Source organism: Dermacentor variabilis, unplaced genomic scaffold (assembly GCF_050947875.1).
Source record: "Dermacentor variabilis isolate Ectoservices unplaced genomic scaffold, ASM5094787v1 scaffold_13, whole genome shotgun sequence".
Lineage (NCBI taxonomy): Eukaryota > Metazoa > Arthropoda > Arachnida > Ixodida > Ixodidae > Dermacentor > Dermacentor variabilis.
In genome coordinates, this window is record NW_027460291.1 from 17640526 (window position 1) to 17657810 (window position 17285).

The 17285-nt window shown below is 45.6% G+C and overlaps 1 protein-coding gene across 2 annotated transcripts in view; it reads right to left on the reverse strand.

Moving 5' to 3' along the window:
* Nucleotides 1-17285, reverse strand: part of NC2beta (negative cofactor 2beta) — a 68072-nt gene that overhangs the window by 39482 nt on the left and 11305 nt on the right. For both annotated transcript variants that reach the window (XM_075677544.1, XM_075677545.1), the window contains exon 3: nt 7962-8177. In XM_075677544.1, coding sequence (XP_075533659.1) covers nt 7962-8177 — 216 coding nt within the window. The remainder of the gene's footprint in view (nt 1-7961; nt 8178-17285) is intronic.

Below are 17285 nucleotides of genomic sequence, written 5' to 3' on the forward strand. Positions count from 1 at the left end.
ATGGCGACCTTGAGAAAAATGTGCTTTGCTTAACAACTAGCATTGCTTCGGAGGTGCTGCAATCTGGCACGACTTGTAGAAATAAAAGAAATCATTGAGTGTTGCCACCCACTCAGCTTCTAGCAAAACTGATCTTTCAATTCAATCCATGGTGGCATTTCAGGAGCATTTCCACTTGGCCAAGTTTAGTGCTGCATGCTCATGCCTGCGACCTTCATATTCAGAATTGTCCATGCGCATTGTTTCAAGTTACGGCCATCTAGAAAAATGATCTTTCTCATCACTCAAAGCATTGCAAGAAGCTCGCCAGCATCGATCTGCCATATGCATGCCATTACTTCCACGAGTTTGTCTGCTAATGTAGCAGGACGTAACAGAGTTTGCCTCTCGGTGCAGTTCGAGGCAATTGGGACAGCAGTAACATCATTGCATATCGCTACAAAATGATGACCAAATTGCACTGTCAGATCAAGAGAGTGCATCTGAATTCAATAGGTTCTTTTCATCTGATTTAATCCTGAAGATCATTCCAAAGTGCCCACCGTTCCTGATCATGAATTTTAATTCGCGGAACCAACTGACATCACAATCACAAAAATTGCACACCTCATTACAAACCTTAATCAGGGTGTCTACCAAGTTGACATTTGCAAATTCCCCGAGTTTTATGTCAAGACAGGCTCACACCATGTTGCCCAATGCTATCACTCTCTAGTAAGCATGTTAAAAAATAAAGACTTAATCTAGTTTCAATAGTAAGGAGTAGCACTTATTTTATTCAAAACAGAAGGAAGGGGTCAGTAAAGTGCGCAGTGAATAAAATACTTTCGAAAAGAATGGTAAAACCCACTGCAAATCGAGTTGAACATTCTCAAGTACGGATAAGAATGAGATGCATACCGAATGAAATGTTTTCGAATATGAACTATTTTTATCAACTGATAGCAAGCACATTGCTACGAGGCCCAAACTTTGCCACAAATGATATTCTCTCTGAACAGCTGGTAATTAAGTAAACCTCAACTGTCCTGACATACTCTCAGCCCCTGCACAATGCCTCAGTGTTGCATTTCACTGATTTAAAGATTTTATTATGGATGAGGAATACCTGTATCTGAGCGTCTGCCAACACTTTTTTTGAGGTCAAGCTCCTTCAAAAAAAGTGGCAGCATATTTCCTTTCCCATTCATTCCTCAATGTGTAGGTCCTTTCTGTTCTTGCTGTCCTTCCGCTGCACGTTTGCCCCACGGACCATTTGGAGCATCCTCCTGGTTAGTTGTACAATTGACGTCAGATTTTTTGCACTCCTTAGGGGCCGCAAAAATGTCCGAAAAACCTGGCCTTTTAAAAAAGGGAGGATGACAAAAAAATCAATGCATGTCTTTTGCTGATCTTGAGGGCTCGAAATCGCCACAGACACATCCGAAAAAGCTCTGAAGGACTGCCAATACACTTATTAGGCATATCGATGCTCGTACTGCGACAGATGGTGGTTGCACGCGCGCGTATAATTAAGGAATATGTACTATGTCCCGTGACAATTGCCCCTTCCTACACTTGTTACGCTTCACCGCGTAACATTTTTGTACTGAGGTAAAGCTGACTTTTGAGACCCGACATTATGCAACGCGTCGTGCTTTCCAAGCTCCGAAGCCAATCCCCAGGACCAGAAAGGCGGAGTTGGTGCCATTGCTGACAAAGGCAAATCCTTTCAATAAAAAACACAGCACCAAACAGCAAGAAACTTAATAGCGAACGTCGAAGCAGCTACGCCTGGCTGGCTGCAGTGATGGCTACGGCTGCCAGCGGATCTGCATGAGAGCACTGGTTTGAGGCGGCGAGATACTCAAAATCGAAGGTGGCGACTTTGACTAATGCCGTTTTGGACCTGTGGTCATGGCAAAAAGTCCGCACAATCGGACAGCGAAAGGTTCTTGCGTCTGAAATTTCAGATGTTCTTATACATTGACCCTATGGTAGTGCCGCGAAGCTGTCAGACGTCCGGAAGTCTGTTGTTGACTGTACAATGGCAACTCCTCCAGCCGTCGACACGGCGTAAATGACGATTCGTTACAATTCCTCTCTTTTACTTGAGCCAGCTAGCGTTATCGTGACCTTCGTTCTCTTTCGATAAAATTACAGGAAATTTTCCCTGATAGAAGCGAAAATTCCCAGAGTTTTCCCTGAGTATTTACAGACTATTCAAAATCCCTGAGAATTCCCGGTTTTTCCCAGTTGGTAGACACCCTGTTAATGTATCTTCCACCTGCTGGTCCCAATAACATAAGTTCTAAAATGTTGGAGAATAAAAAAAAATATGTCAAGAATAAGAAAAAATTGAATTACGGGGTTTTATGTGCCAAAATTATCATCCGATTTTGAGGCACAGCTTAGTGGGGGACTCCGGAAATTTGGACCCTCTGGGGTTCTGTGCCATGCACCTAAATCTAAGTATATGGGCGTTCTTGCATTTCGCCCTCATCGAAATGTGGCCCTGTGCCTGGGATTCGATCCCACGGCCTCGTGCTTAGCAGCCTCACACCACGGCCACTAAGCAGCCATGACAGGCAATGTTGAAGAATATACTGTCCATCTCTAGTAAAATGTTATGCAGTCAAACCTCATTACCTCAATTTAATGAAATTCACAACGTAATGAACTGCTTTCATTTCTCAATCTTAGTTGCATCGAAAACAGTGTATTTATTTTTTTAACAATTTAACGAAGCAACTTCGTGACGCAGTTTCGATTTAACGAAATCTTCGGCCATGTCAGTTATGTACTTGGAGCCTGTACGGCTAGTAAATCTAGCAAAAAATTATATCAGCTGAGGCAAAACTTATTTTAAGCGTACTTCTGCATGAAAAGTTTGAGCGGCAAAACTGCGCGCACTGGGATGCTGAAGACAGGAAACACCCCTGCGCCATTCGTGGCACTGGTAAACAACTCAGAGAAACATGAGAGCTGATGGTTCCTTCTGCGCAAGAGGGATGGGGGAGGTGGTGAATGTGCACCAACATGATCAAGCATGTATTGGGGGGGGGGGGGGGGGGAGAGAGCAGGAACGCTCCCCTCCTCTTGCACATTTGTGTGCGGGCTACATGCCGTATTGATCTTGGAGGCAATCTCTCAAAGGCAAGGCGAAATGGATGGTGCCTTCATGTTCATTTTGTTCTTCCTGTGCGTCTAGTGTTGGCGGACGCATAATCTCAAGTGGCTGACACACGGTGCGAAGCACTCGCTCGCATTGCTAGTTTGTGGTCATCGAGTGAGATCTGTTAATGTTTGCCTGAGTGTGCGGTGACACCAATATACGTGTACCATATTTACTCGCATAATGCTTGCACTTTTTTTGTCAAAAAAATTGACGCAAATTTATGGGTGCGATCATTATGCGGGTTAAATTTTCCGCAAAAAGAAAAACTTTTTTCATCCCACATTTGGTGCGGGATGACAAGAAGTCAACAAACAGGTAGCTGCTGCTGTAACAGTGCGGGACACCAAAACGAAAAATGGCGGCCGGCAGAGCAAGCCAAATGCGATTTTTTTTTCTTCTCACGAGTACATTACGTGCACTGAAACAGTTTCTTCCATATCAGCAATGAATAATTTCGTCAATATCGGCAAGTTTGCGGCAATAACGTAGCCATGTCCACTTTGAGGGGACAGAAACAGACAGAGATGGGCGCGCTTAGCTGCCAGTGACATAGAAACACATGGCGGGCATGCTGGGAAAACTGGCATTTCTCTTCACTACAATCCTAATACAGGACATTTCCCCTAAGGGTGGCTGAATATCTCAGCTGTGTTACAAGCGTCGGCGTATGAATAGGGTACACTCCTAACGTATCATTGTAAACCCGACTACTGTTGTTGCTGCTCATGATTTGTTGTGTGCCCACAAGTGCAGACGAGAGGAATCAAAAGGCGCCTTTGTTTGCTGTTGTTGACCACAGCCCCATTATAAAGTCTACAAATAATAAAGCCGGGAAGTTTGGTTGTAGCTTTCGTTTTTCCTTGGAAGTGCAGAAAGTGATGAAAGGAATGAAATGGGGCATCTGCTTAAGAATCTGTAGAAAAACAATCCAGTTTTGACAACAAAATGCAGAGGTGCGATCATTATGCAAGTAAATACGGTAGCTACAAACCTTACCTCGTGTAGCTGTCTCTTTGCTATCACCATGAATGCTTCACCTTTCTGGCTAAACTGACTTATACTTTTGTTTTTAATTTGTAGGCACCAATTGCCGGCACTAAGTGCAGTCAGCTATGACATCCAAGATTCAGCGTGCTGCGCAGTGCAACACATGCGCATCTCAGACGCCGTGAGCCACGTCGATGCATTGCTCTTGGTGTGATCTGCACCACACACACTGGCGCTCGTAAAAGCACTATTATGGCCCAACCTTGCAATTTGTTTATAAGTGCTTACTGACAAGATATTATCCACCAAGAATTCGTGAAGCTTTTGTAATGCTGAAACTTTAAAAAATTGAACTAATGAAATTCGTGATTAAACAATGTTTTTCGCTAGTTCAACTTCATTACATCGAGCTTCAACTGCATCACATTTTCACACAATCTTTATCAACAGGACATCTTCCACTTGACTGGAAAGTTGGAAAAGTAATTCCAGTTTTCAACAGTGACAACAGAAATATGGTGGAGAACTACTGCTCATCTCACCGAGTTGCATATGTTGCAAAATGCTCCAACACATTATTGCATCAAATATTTATAACCACGTCCAGTACAAACTTTTTTATTAATCAACTCGTATGATATATTATAAACCAATACATATAATGACATGAAAAAACTTTCATGTCATATGTAATTACTGGAATTCACCCCTGACTTGCACTTTAACATGGATAAAAATCTTCAAACTCATTGAATCTTTCTTGGCTACAGCAGCCAACGGATTTTTCGGACTCCAAAAATTTGGACTTGACAGATATTCCGGTCTTGATATATGCACGGACAGGGTTCCCAAAGAGCTAATGAATTTTTGCAACCAATTTTTTTGACAAATTTAGGCCCCAAAGTTCAGTTTTCCATACTAAATTGCTCATTCCGAGTCATGCTAACCGATCTTGGGCATGTTGTATTTTCCACTGGCTTGGCTTCCAGTGGCCAGCTCTATAGACTCCAAGATAGGGAGGCACACGCTATCAATAGGAAACATGCGCCATTCTCTAGTCTCGGAGGCCATGCCCGCTCTTCCTTGGCCGAGAACACTTAAGGGGACAGCATATTTTTTTTTCTTCTTTTTTTTTTTTCAGTCAGCACTACGGTCATAATCACTATGCAGGATTTAATTTTGTAATTTTTTATTTTGTATGCAGTGTGTGAACTGAGCAAGTGTGCCTGAGACGACCTCTCATCTTTGTGTGTCTTCGCATTTGCGTGATCAGCGCCCCCTCGTGTGCCTTCGCGAGAGCCAAGCGCTGCAAAAAAACATGGCTCGTTTCTTTGATCACCATGGCAAACTCTGATGGCAGAGAACGGCAATACGGTGATGCTTTTGTTGGACTGCATATGGAGACATCACTCTTGCATAAATCTGATTGCTTCCAAGTGTAATATAAGAAGGCCAGCATTAGATTTTTTTGAGCCGCTACTTGGTAAACTTTTCTTTTTTTTGGACTGTTAGATTTTTAGGACCATTTTTCAGTCGCTGCGAAGTCCGGAAAATCGGTCGGCTACTGTACTCAAAAGAATTTGATCGCGTTCCTCACTGCTGCCTCATTTCTAAGCAATCTTCTCTTAGGCTGGACTCACAAACGCTATCTTGACTTCGCAACCGTCTATAGTTTCGCAAGTAGTTCATAGTCATCAATAACTTTGCTTCTTTTTCTGACATCACATCAGGTGTACCACCGGGCAGTGTGCTAGGCCCTTTACTTTTTCCAAATTACATTAATGACCTACCTTCTAACATTTCCTCTAGTATGCAACTATTTTCTGACGACTTCATTGTATACCACACTATTGAAAGCCACAAGGATCACCTCATCAACAAAAATGACCTTAACCTTGTCTATGGTGTGGTAACTGGTTAATGATAGTGAGCTTGACTAAGGGTAGAACAATCTCTTTTACTCATAAACAGACACTTTCTAACTTCACATATTTCTATAAACAATGTTTCTCTGCCCCATGTGATGTCATAAGTACTTAGGCTTGCATCCCACCTTACCCGCCGTGGTTGCTCAGTGGCTATGGTGTTGGGCTGCTGAGCACGAGGTCGCGGGATCGAATCCCGGCCACGGCGGCCGCATTTCGATGGGGGCGAAGTGCGAAAACACCCGTGTGCTTAGATTTAGGTGCACGTTAAAGAACCCCAGGTGGTCAAAATTTCCGGAGTCCTCCACTACGGCGTGCCTCATAATCAGAAAGTGGTTTTGGCACGTAAAACCCCAAATATTATTATTATTATTGCATCCCACCTTTAATGGAAGTTACACATCACTACCATATATGCTAAAGTGCCACAACCACTGGGTTACTTAAGTCAAAATTTGCATCACTGCTCAGCTCATACACGCAAATTGGCATATTTAACCTTCATCTGCCCATAGCTTGAATGTGCTTCGTCCATCTGGTGGCCTCATGAAGAGTAATTTCAATGCTGGAAGACGTACTATTCATTTCATCTATCACCACCATTCCACTGCAGCAAAAACTAAGCTAGACATTCCGCTCCAGACTTTAGTTGTCATCCCGTTGTTCTTTTATGCTTAACCCTTTGTTGGTCACTGGGACATATGTCGCACCTGCCTCAAGTGCAGAGAGGCATATGTAGCCCCAACAAAACAGGCAGCGTTATATGTTAGAAGATAAAATATAATGTCTTTATTTGAATTGGTAGGAGGCACTGGTAGTTGTTTTACATGTTGTGATGTTTTTTTGGCTGTCTTTGCTCTTCAAGCATGTGAATTCCATTGCTCTTTCGCCGCGAATAAGTTGTGTGGTAACAGCAAAAATTACTTTTTGCATACCAGTAATGCAGTTAAATTGTAGATCAGTTAGGCTTGAGAGTGAGCCATTGTTTTCAGCTACCTGCAAATATGCAAAACGTAGTGGTTGAAGACATCCTGCACTGCTACAGAAACAGCATGACATACGCATTCTTTCGGGTCACCCTGGGTAGACAGCGCGTCAATTCACACGGGTCGGTGCAGTCTAGTAGATCCCACGAGAGGAAGCAAGAACTGCTCAATTATGACAGGAATGCTAAGAGACTCTACCCGTGCACCACCACTGCGCGCAAAACGTGCCAACGGCGCTTGACAACTTTGCAGGAAACGCACACAAAGCTTGTGTGTAGAGCCTGCCAAGTGGCTCTTTGCACAGTGTGCTTTGAATCATTTCATATGAAGCCGTAATCACCTCAGAGCCCGAAAGGATGGAGCCCAAGGTGTGCAGAGGGACGACGTGTGTCCCACCTTCGCCAATGACCTCAAGTTATCAGTGGGACAGCCCCGATGATTTTTCAGATATTCTTGTACAATAGTAATTTTCGTTGCGGTTCTTCCATGTGGTACAGTTCATCTGGCAAAACATACAGTGGAAACCATGAGTAGATCTCTCAACCCTGACAAAGGGTTAATCCACAAATACATTCATAGCGTAATGCCATCTCCACTGCCACTTGACAAACCATTATGCACATCCAGGCACCTACATAATCATATCAGCATCAAACACATATTTGGTAAAACTAAAGCTTTCAATTCTTTGGCTTTGCCACAAGCCATCACACTTTGGAACGATCTTCCAGATATCATTACTTCAATAACTAACCGCATACTTTTTGAGAGCATTTTTGCGTACATTTTATGAACTCAGAATGTATAATGATGCCATCTTTTCTTGTCACCCTGAAGAATTTAAATGTGCAATTAAAAAGATCTGACCCACTTCGACAGTCTTTTGAATGATGAAGACAAGCTCACCACCCAGCACGTGGTCTGCAGAAATGGTCTTCTTCTGTTGCCGGTTGCAGATGTCGTTGGCCTCGGTGGAAAGGTGATGGATGAACTCGGTGCAGCAGGCCAAGATAAGCTCACGTGCCTCATTGGCAATGCGCACATTAGGGAGCAGCTCCTTGATCATCTTGTTCATGGCAGCACGCGGGATTGTCAGGTCCTCATCCTCGGCACTTGCCGCCTCTGCAGCGATTGTATGCCCCATTAGACTGGCGGCAATGAAACTGGTCACCGCAGCCAATTAACAAACACTTCAAGTTATTACCATTCCTAGTAAAGAGGTTGCCAAGCTGCAAAAACTCTAGAAAAGTTTTTACAATTTTTTTATTGACCGGTGTTTTTTATTTCACAAACATAAAAAGTACATTGATAAATTTGCAGATGGAGGTCCAAGAGCACAAGGCTGTATGTAGGGGTGTCAGGAAGTTATATAAACAATAAATGTGGAGTGCAACAACAGGATGTTAGAAAACACAGTAAAATAAGAAAAAAGAGTTAGAAGAACAATTCACAACACAAAGCAACAAATACAAGATAAGAATTGAAAGTATTATGTATTGATAAGAAATTATAGCAACTCCTTTTTGACAACTGCTAATGAATGCTTAATGTGTGATGGGAAGCACTTACACAATAATAACACAGTAAAATAAGCTGTATGCCTTGCAAAGTGTGTGTATTGAAGGCTACAAAAAAGTTATATCAAAGGCAAATCTGGTTGGGTACTTAGGAGATGATCGCCCAATCAAATTTATTTAGGTAATTGAGCAAGAGAACTGCAAGTATTATTCTCTATAAATTATTTTCCCAGTTGTCTGCGATATAATGGCCAATCAAGTTTGTGCCGTCACTTCACCAATCTTGTGAAATGAGTGGAGTTGTGAAGGACAAGAAAAAAAATATGGTCATGCAAGACCTTCACTTCATGACAGCACACACAATTTTGCCAAATTGGATTATGTTCTCTTTCTTGCCAATCTTTTACGCAAAAAAAAAAAGAGATATAACTGCATCTCTGAAGCTTTTTCCCACATCCAAGAGTGCTGCTGGTATCACAAGCTCAGCGTAACCATTGTTAACCGCCACACCACCCCTGTGATGGCAAGTAAGCTGCTCAATTCGCGACTGCAGTGAAAACGTTCATCAGCCTTGCTGTCCAGTGGCAATAGCTACTCAACAGCTGTGACCACCCCAGTTGTGCACATCAAGTGAAGTAGAATCAGGCTACGCAACCTCTACGGTCTTTCGTCGCAAATGGAAGCACTGTGGCAGGAGGGAGCTTGCAATGGAGTCCCTGGATTAATACTAGTCGCCTACTGCTCCATGCACACCCAAAAGCCAGCGGGTAGCACAGCATACCACTCCAGAAGAAGAAGCACAACCAGCTGGGCTGGTCAACTCTGTTGTGAACGTGGCATGAAACAGTGAGCAGTTGGCTCAGCAAAGGCCAACATTTGTGCAGACCACAAAACTTTGACACATGCACTGCCTGCAATTTCCAGTCGAAGGTTCCTGAATGCCTCTCGTGTATCGTTACATGGTATTCATAGGAACACTCGGAGAGAGAGTGACCAAAGGAACATCCATCTCTTTTAGGCAAACTTGCATAGAGAAAGTACAGCAAGACGACTTACAATGGCAAGCATGATCTGCAGTGATCAAATCAAACCCTGTATGATACATGTGCCATTGTACATAGCACGACAGCTGGAGGTGCTCACTTTGATTCGGGCATTCATACTAATACACTACAATCCATGCCTGTTACAGTGTACCCACCTATTCTGGGATAGGTGCTTCTTGTTTAGTTTTCTCAGTCTACATTGTTGATTAAAACTCTTCTGGGCTAGTTGCTACACAGTTTAAGAATGGCACAACACAAAATACACGGACATGAAGGCCGCGACGAGTGCCAACTTCAAACTAAGTTATTCTGGAAAACAGATGTTGAAGTAAACATCAGGCGCATGCGCATACAGACAACATTCAGCACCAATGGCAACCAAGAAGGACTGATAACAATTTACATTGCTGTATCTAAACACTGCTGCTCATTGCGAAAGAGTGACAACGAAGCAAAATAACCATTTAACCCTTTAAGGGTCAATCTCTTTCACCATATGAGACCGACCATGGTCGATTTTTTTTATTGCAGATTCCAATTCTTCTTAGGGACTTACGTCGAAAAAAATTACCGCAATTTTTCTAGGGTTACCGTAAAGTGAGAAAAAAATATTTTGCGTTGGTATATACGGTCGAACCCGGATATATCGAATTCGACGGGGATCGGAAAATAGTTCGATATAGCGAAAATTCAATATACAGATATAGGCCAAAAAAGCACTCGCGATCATAAAAAAATTGTGGCTTACCGATTGGAACAGCCGCGTATACAATATGAACGCTTTATTTCACGGAAAAAAAAAATCACTCATTTTGGGCTGCTTTTTTCTCTGGGAAATGAAGTTTAAAACACTAGTCTCAATCTTCTCGAGACTGTCCAGGTGCGAGAGCCCAGTGCCTTCCATTTCGCCGCAACAGCGCCGAATCAGGCTGAACGCTGACGCCAGTTCAGTGGCTGTGCACGGACGCGTTTTTTCGAAAACACAGTTGCCCTCGTCGTCGCTGGAATCGCCGTCTTGAACGCCAGATATTCCGGCCACAATGTCCTCATCAGCGTTAATGAAGTCATCAACAGTAACTTCGCACGGGACGGCGCCGGGAAAATTGGACAAGTCGCGGAACGCGTCCTCCAAGCACTCATCGTCATCTAAAGCTTCCGGACATTCATCTCCGGCCACTTCAAGGCCTGCCTTGCCGAAACAGTTGGCTACTGTGGCTTGCTTCACGTCGCCCCAAGCGCCGGTAATCATCTGGATCACGCCGCGCAGGTCAATCTTGATATCGGTTCCCATGCGGAGGTTTATGAGGAGCCGTTGAATAAGTCGCTTCCGATAGCCTACCTTGAATGCCTTTATGATACCCTGGTCGAGGGGCTGCAGTCTCGCTGTGGTGCTCGGCCGGAGAAACTTCAATTCGATGTGCTGCAGCTTGCAAGTCGTTTGATGGGCCTAACAGTTGTCTACCAGAAGGCAAACTCGGCGGCCCGACTTGCCCAACTCAGCGTCCCAAGCCTGCAGCCATTCAACAAAAAGTTGATGTGCCATCCAGGCCTTCCTATTACAGCCGTAGCAGATGGGAAGCTGTTTACAGTTCTTGAAGCAGCACGGTGACTTGCTCTTCCCGATCACAAATGGCCGTAGCTTGCACGAGCCGTCCATGTTGGCTGCAAGCAGTACCGACACACGCACTTTGCTCATTTTACCGTCGTGACATGAGGTTCCACGAAAAGCGAGACTCTTATTTGGCAACATTTGCCAAAAGAGACCAGTTTCATATGCATTGAAGATTTCTGCAAGCGAAAACTTCTCAGTGATCTTCAGCCACTCCTCAGAAAGTCACTGCTGCATCTCCTGGCTGCTGACAGCCCCACTTTCGCCTGAAACGGCCTTTCCTACAATGCCGTGGCGGTTTTTAAACAGTTGCAGCCATCCAGTGCCACCGCAAAAGTTCTCTTCGCCAAGAGCCATAGCAAACCATTTGGCCTTTTCGATTAACATCGGGACATCGAGGGGAATATTTTTCGCTCGAATTTCAAGAAACCACATATAGAGTGCCTTCTCCACCTTGTCAAAAGCAGCAGGGCGCACACGACATGCGCCCGAGCGACTTTCCTCACCTGTCCTGCTTGTTTTTTAACGTACTTAAAGTACTCCGCGGCATAGAGTTTCCTACAAAAATTTTATGCTCCGCGGAATGCCGAATGCGTCTGCCACGGAGGACTCGACACGCCGGATTACTTCAAGCTTTCTTGCAAAGTCCAGATTCTTCCTCATTTTTATGTCCGCGGATGCCAAAGGTCACCAGATGACCGCATTCGCACACACTACACACGGCACGTTGAAACAGAGGTACGCACAACAAAACGCGCGATGGAGCAGTCCTAGCGAATCCTGTTCGAGCGGCAGTCAACGGGGCTGCGAAGGAACGACAAAGGGAAAAGAAAGAAGAGAGCGGGGAGAAAGATCGACGGAATATGCCGTCGAAGGCGCTGTGTTCGTTTTTTGAGGCCTCTCTGGCTCTCTCCTGGCCCACGAGCGACCGTGCCGACCCCTCACTCTCTCTCTCTATCCCTTTTCCCAGGAAGCGGTGCTTGGAAACATCGCCGCGTCTCCATGCCGCGCACTCTCTTCGCTGAGCTCCAATGCCCTTGCCCAATGCATACGCCTGCGGTAGAGGAGGAGCGAGAGAGCTCGCGCCGGTGGGGCGCAAGAATGGGGGAAAGGCTCTGCGTCTCCGTCGCTAGGCGACGGCCACGCATGCGCAGAGGAGGAGCTGGCTGACTGGCTCTGCGGAAATGTTTTCCCCTGAGGACCAGACACGAATGTCTTTGGGAAAAGTGCACCTTCCAGGGGCGCGTTGCGGCGCGGCGTTCGATATATCAAATGTCCGACGAAAATGGAATTCGATATACTACGCAATTGTCCTATACTTTTACATAGTATTTTCAAGGGGGTAATCTGTGTGTTCAATATAGCCAATAATTCGAAATATGCGGGTTCGATATATCCGGGTTCGACTGTATGTACTCTTCATTCATGAATATGAACAATAAAAAAGGTAATAAACTTATAAGGATAATAAATTTGATGCATTTTTATACACATAGTTCAAGGCCTTAAAAATGCACACACGAGAATATTTTGCAAGACTCAAATGTTCCTGCTCTTACACTAATATTTACATCCATAGCGTAATCGAACTGCATAGGTGCGCGCACTCCAAACGTTTGTTGTCACTAAACGTTTGCCCAAAGATCACAACGTCGTCTAAGTAGCACATGCAAACTTCCCACTTCAAGCCGCGTAATATCGTGTCCATGAACCTTTCGAACGTTGCGGGCGCGTTACACAACCCGAAAGGCATCACGTTAAACTCAAATAGTCCAACGGGTGTTACGCATGCTGTTTTTTCTGTCGTCCTTGTGTATAGGAATTTGCCAGTAACCTGACCGTAAATAAATTGAGGAAAAGTAAGATGCTGCAAAGAGACAGTCGATGGCATCGTCAATTCGTGGGAGCGGATATACATCTTTCTTGGTAATGGCGTTTAGGCGATGATAATCAGCACAGAACTGCCACGTACCGTCTTTCTTCTTCACCAATATCACGGGGGCTGCCCAAGGACTAGATGATTCTCGAATGACGCCTTTGCATAGCATTTCTTAGACCTGATCGCTGATTATCTTGCATTCTGACGGGGACACACAATAGGGTTTTTGTCGGATTGGCTGGGCGGCTCCCGTGTTGATGCGGTGACGAGTTCTGGACGCAGGAATCGATGGCAGGCCATCGTGCTGCGCAAAGTCGAATACCGAGGTGTGTTTCGTAAGCAGGGCCATCAACATTCGACGCTCGTGATCACCGAGTGATTTATCAATCATGGAAAGTATCTTCGAGCTCCCGGGGCTCGAGACACTGGTTGCTCCTCCAATGGGTAGCTCTGTAATTACTGCCACCGATACGGGCGAGTCTTCCTGAAACGTGGCAATCTTTAGGCCTTGAGGTAGCACTGCCGCTTCAGTGGAACAGTTTAGTGCCCACAGCCCCGCGCATCCATTGGTCACTGAGACCACGCAGTGCAGAACTAACACGTTTTTCTTGAGGCAGTTCCGATGTACAGGTTCCACCGCAGCATCGAACGAGACAGGAGTCGGAGATGAACAGGTGACGGCAATATGCATCGCGGATAAGGCGGGCATAACTGCATCATGAGATACGTACAACACACTCTCCAGGCAAGCTGCACCTTCAAAGAGCACAGGTTAAACACTGGTGTTGACACTGAGTTCTCCAATCCGGCAGTCAACATTGGCACCACACAATTGCAAAAAGTCAATCCCCAGAATCACATCATGCGAGGAAGAACAGTAAACTCTGCATTAAAAACTTTCCCACCCAAAGACACATCCGCGTTACACACACCAACAGGGTATAATGATTCACCACTGACTCCACGGAAACTTGTGCACTGGTCCCAACGAAACATAACCTTGCGTCCCAGAAAGCCTTTAAACCCCACACTCATCATCGAGACAGTTGCTCCCGTGTCAACTAAAGCCATTGTAGAGACCTCATCAATCAGTACATGAATCTTATACCCCTGTCAAGCGCGTTGCCTAAAGTGTGACTCAAGGTGCCGAAGTGCACTCCCCGTAAGTGCACTTAACTTGCCCGTTTGACAGGGGTATTATTCTTCGGCATGATAATAGTTGGAGGCAGTTGAGTCGGCAGCACACATTTTCCAGTGACCTTACCTCCATCGGCTGTGCTGGCTAGTTTCCCGGCGGGGGCAACACTAAACGGCGCCAAGGCGATGGTGACGTGAATCGCGGCCGAGGGGATGGTGATCAGGAGGCTCTGAAGGCTGGTGGTGGCGTCACCGTACGGTCGGAGGCAGGGGAGTGGTAGCGGTTACGGGTTCTTTCTTCTCCAAAGTAGGTCTCCTGGACGGTGCATCGGTCCTCTCGGAAGTGGCTTCCTGAAGTGAAGTCTCCTGGCGACTGAGTGTGCAGCGTACAACCGCTAGACCGCATAGTCGGCACAGACGATCCGTAGTTCGATGCTCAGCGTCGGCTACAGTACCTAGCTATATGACCAGGCATGCCACAGCAGTAACACACTGGTAAAGGGCGAACTTCAGAATGCGGATTGAAGTATTCTGCCGAAGACATCGGTTGAGGGTAACGAGGCTCTTCCCCTTGAAAGTCGTAGGTAGCGGCAAGTCTTCGTGGACGAAAGTTGCGTGAGCGTGCATCAAAACGTTGAGGGGCGAATAATTGCGTGGTGGTTCAGTCGTAATGTAATGAGGTTCGTCTCTGGAGCCGTTAAGATCCGCGACGTTCACCGAGTGGTTTCAAGTAGCCGAAGGGGGGTTCCCAAAGAGTGTCTCGGAAAATGGAGGAGCTGCAATGTGGTACCGCATAACGTGCCTGTTCGTCATGCCGCTGGAGCACCTCGCGGACTATTTGGCGGATGGCGGACGAAAGGTCTGGGAGCAGAGGACTCGTGTCAACACTTGCTACGGTCATTACATTGGCCAGCCGTCCAAACTTTGGTGTAATTCGGCGAGTGTTCAGCGCCTTGAACGTACAGCAGTGCCGTATCAGTTCTGATACAGTGTTCATTTTCTCTTTACCAATGAGGAAGTTGTACACGTCTTCCGCTATTCCTTTTACGACGTGCCCCACTTTATCTTCCTCTGTCATTTGAGGGTTGACGGTTTGGCACAGCTTCAAAATTTCTTCGATATAGATTGTGCAAGTCTCGCCGGGTACCTGAGCTCTCTGGGCTGATGTGAATTCCGCACGTTTCCTCTTTGCGTCCGAATCACCGAAACACTTCTTCATCTCCTCAACGAAGCGTGTCCGTGTGGTTGTTATACCATACCAACACCGTGCCAGCCAAGAAGAAAACAACGTTCTTAAGCTGACTGGCAGCATTCCAGTTATTTTATTGGCTTACCCTTTCTTAATGGGTTAGCCACTCCTCCACATCTTCCTCTGTCTTGGCCGAGAACGTGCGTGGCTCTCGGTAGTGCTGAACAAGGACTGGGCTCGCCAAAGCACTACTGGTGAGGGTATTTTGCTCTGTGGCCATGATTGAGCGCAACGGTGAAAGTCCGGCGAGGCAACTGCTTCGGCGTAGTTCTTGTGCTGATGGCTCCGCTGTAGGTCGTGGGTGTTACAGCTCCACCAAATGTTACACACGAGGTGTTTAACCCTTTATTGACGAGTGTTGCCCACAGGCAACACACCAGAAAATATTTTTTTTCTGGTTCAGTTTCAGTTTTGGACGTTTTTGCTTTACTCCAAACTCCGCCCATCTTACTACCACATGGGCATGTGACACCATCTGACGTATAATAAAGAAATTGAAGAAGAGGAAAAAGAAGTTTGGCGCGGAAATCTCTGCACAGGCGTCTCCTACATGACTTCAGACTGACCGTCAATTTCCTGGTAAGCCCTCTTTTTTTTTCTCCGTGGCTTTTCGCACTTGCTTAGAAGAATGCCTCAGTTTGCTCTTTTTCGAATTACGTCTATGACTCTGCTAATTTGTGCCCGTAAGGGCGCATCTCATGTTTGATGCCCATAGGCAACACCCGGCACTATGCTGCGTTTTTCGTCCCGTTGAGTTTACAGTGTGCCTTCTTTTTTTGTGTTTGTCTGCTAAACTGCCTACGCGGATAACGTACGTGCTGCATGGCCTCATGCAGGACACACAGATGGATCCCAACATATTTTATGGAAAAATAGCTGCAAAGGCGCCCCCAGAACACAGTGATGACTCTGATCTGGAGTCGTCAAGCGACGAAGAACCAGAGAATGCTCCTTCAGCCCGGGCATGTAAGCATTCATTTTGTTGCCACAGCCGGAATTACGCAAACATTCAATTCGAGCCACAAATGAAGTAGCGTCCGTTGCCGAAGGAAGAGGTGCGATGTGAGGTGGGGGGGGGGACTCGACCACAAGGGCGCATTTAGCTCGGTGCTCCCGCGTGTAGCCGCCGACTCCTGTCACGACAGACAATACCATGCGTTCCCCATTTCCCTGCCTATATATATATACGAGATGCCTGGTAGCGTGTGGCGCTCCGTTCATGCTGCGCAGTAGGAGTTTCTTTGTGCGTTTGCAACACCATCTTTGCTTGCGCATCTATCAAAACCGTAATTCTTCAGTTTGTGTTATTACATGAAGTACCCGTGTGAACAAGGCAGTCTAATAATTTTTTAATTACGTTTGCCTTTTGTTTTTCAGCATGTTTATATCGCATCTGCTTTCTGTTTAATTTGCACAGCTCTTTCAGCTGGCTGTCAAGATGAAAGCATCTCTAGAACTCCAAGCACAGAGAATATTGAAGAAATTCCCAAGCCTTCAAAAAATGGTCCTGCATGGAGTGTTGTCCAAGGCTCCACTGGTAATACCATGCCAAAGTGGAAGGACGTACCGCCCTGTCCATCCCCGGTTGAGTCTCCAATCAGTTATTTTAGAAGATTTTTTGACATGGACTTTTTGTCTCTAATCTGTGAGCAGTCTTCCCTGTATAGCGCTCATAGGGATCCCAACAAAGTTACTTCAATGACTGTTAACGATTTGGAGCAGTTTATCGGTACAGTGCTCACTATGTCAATTATGAAGCTGCCTCAAACGTGCATGTACTGGTCGGAAAGGTT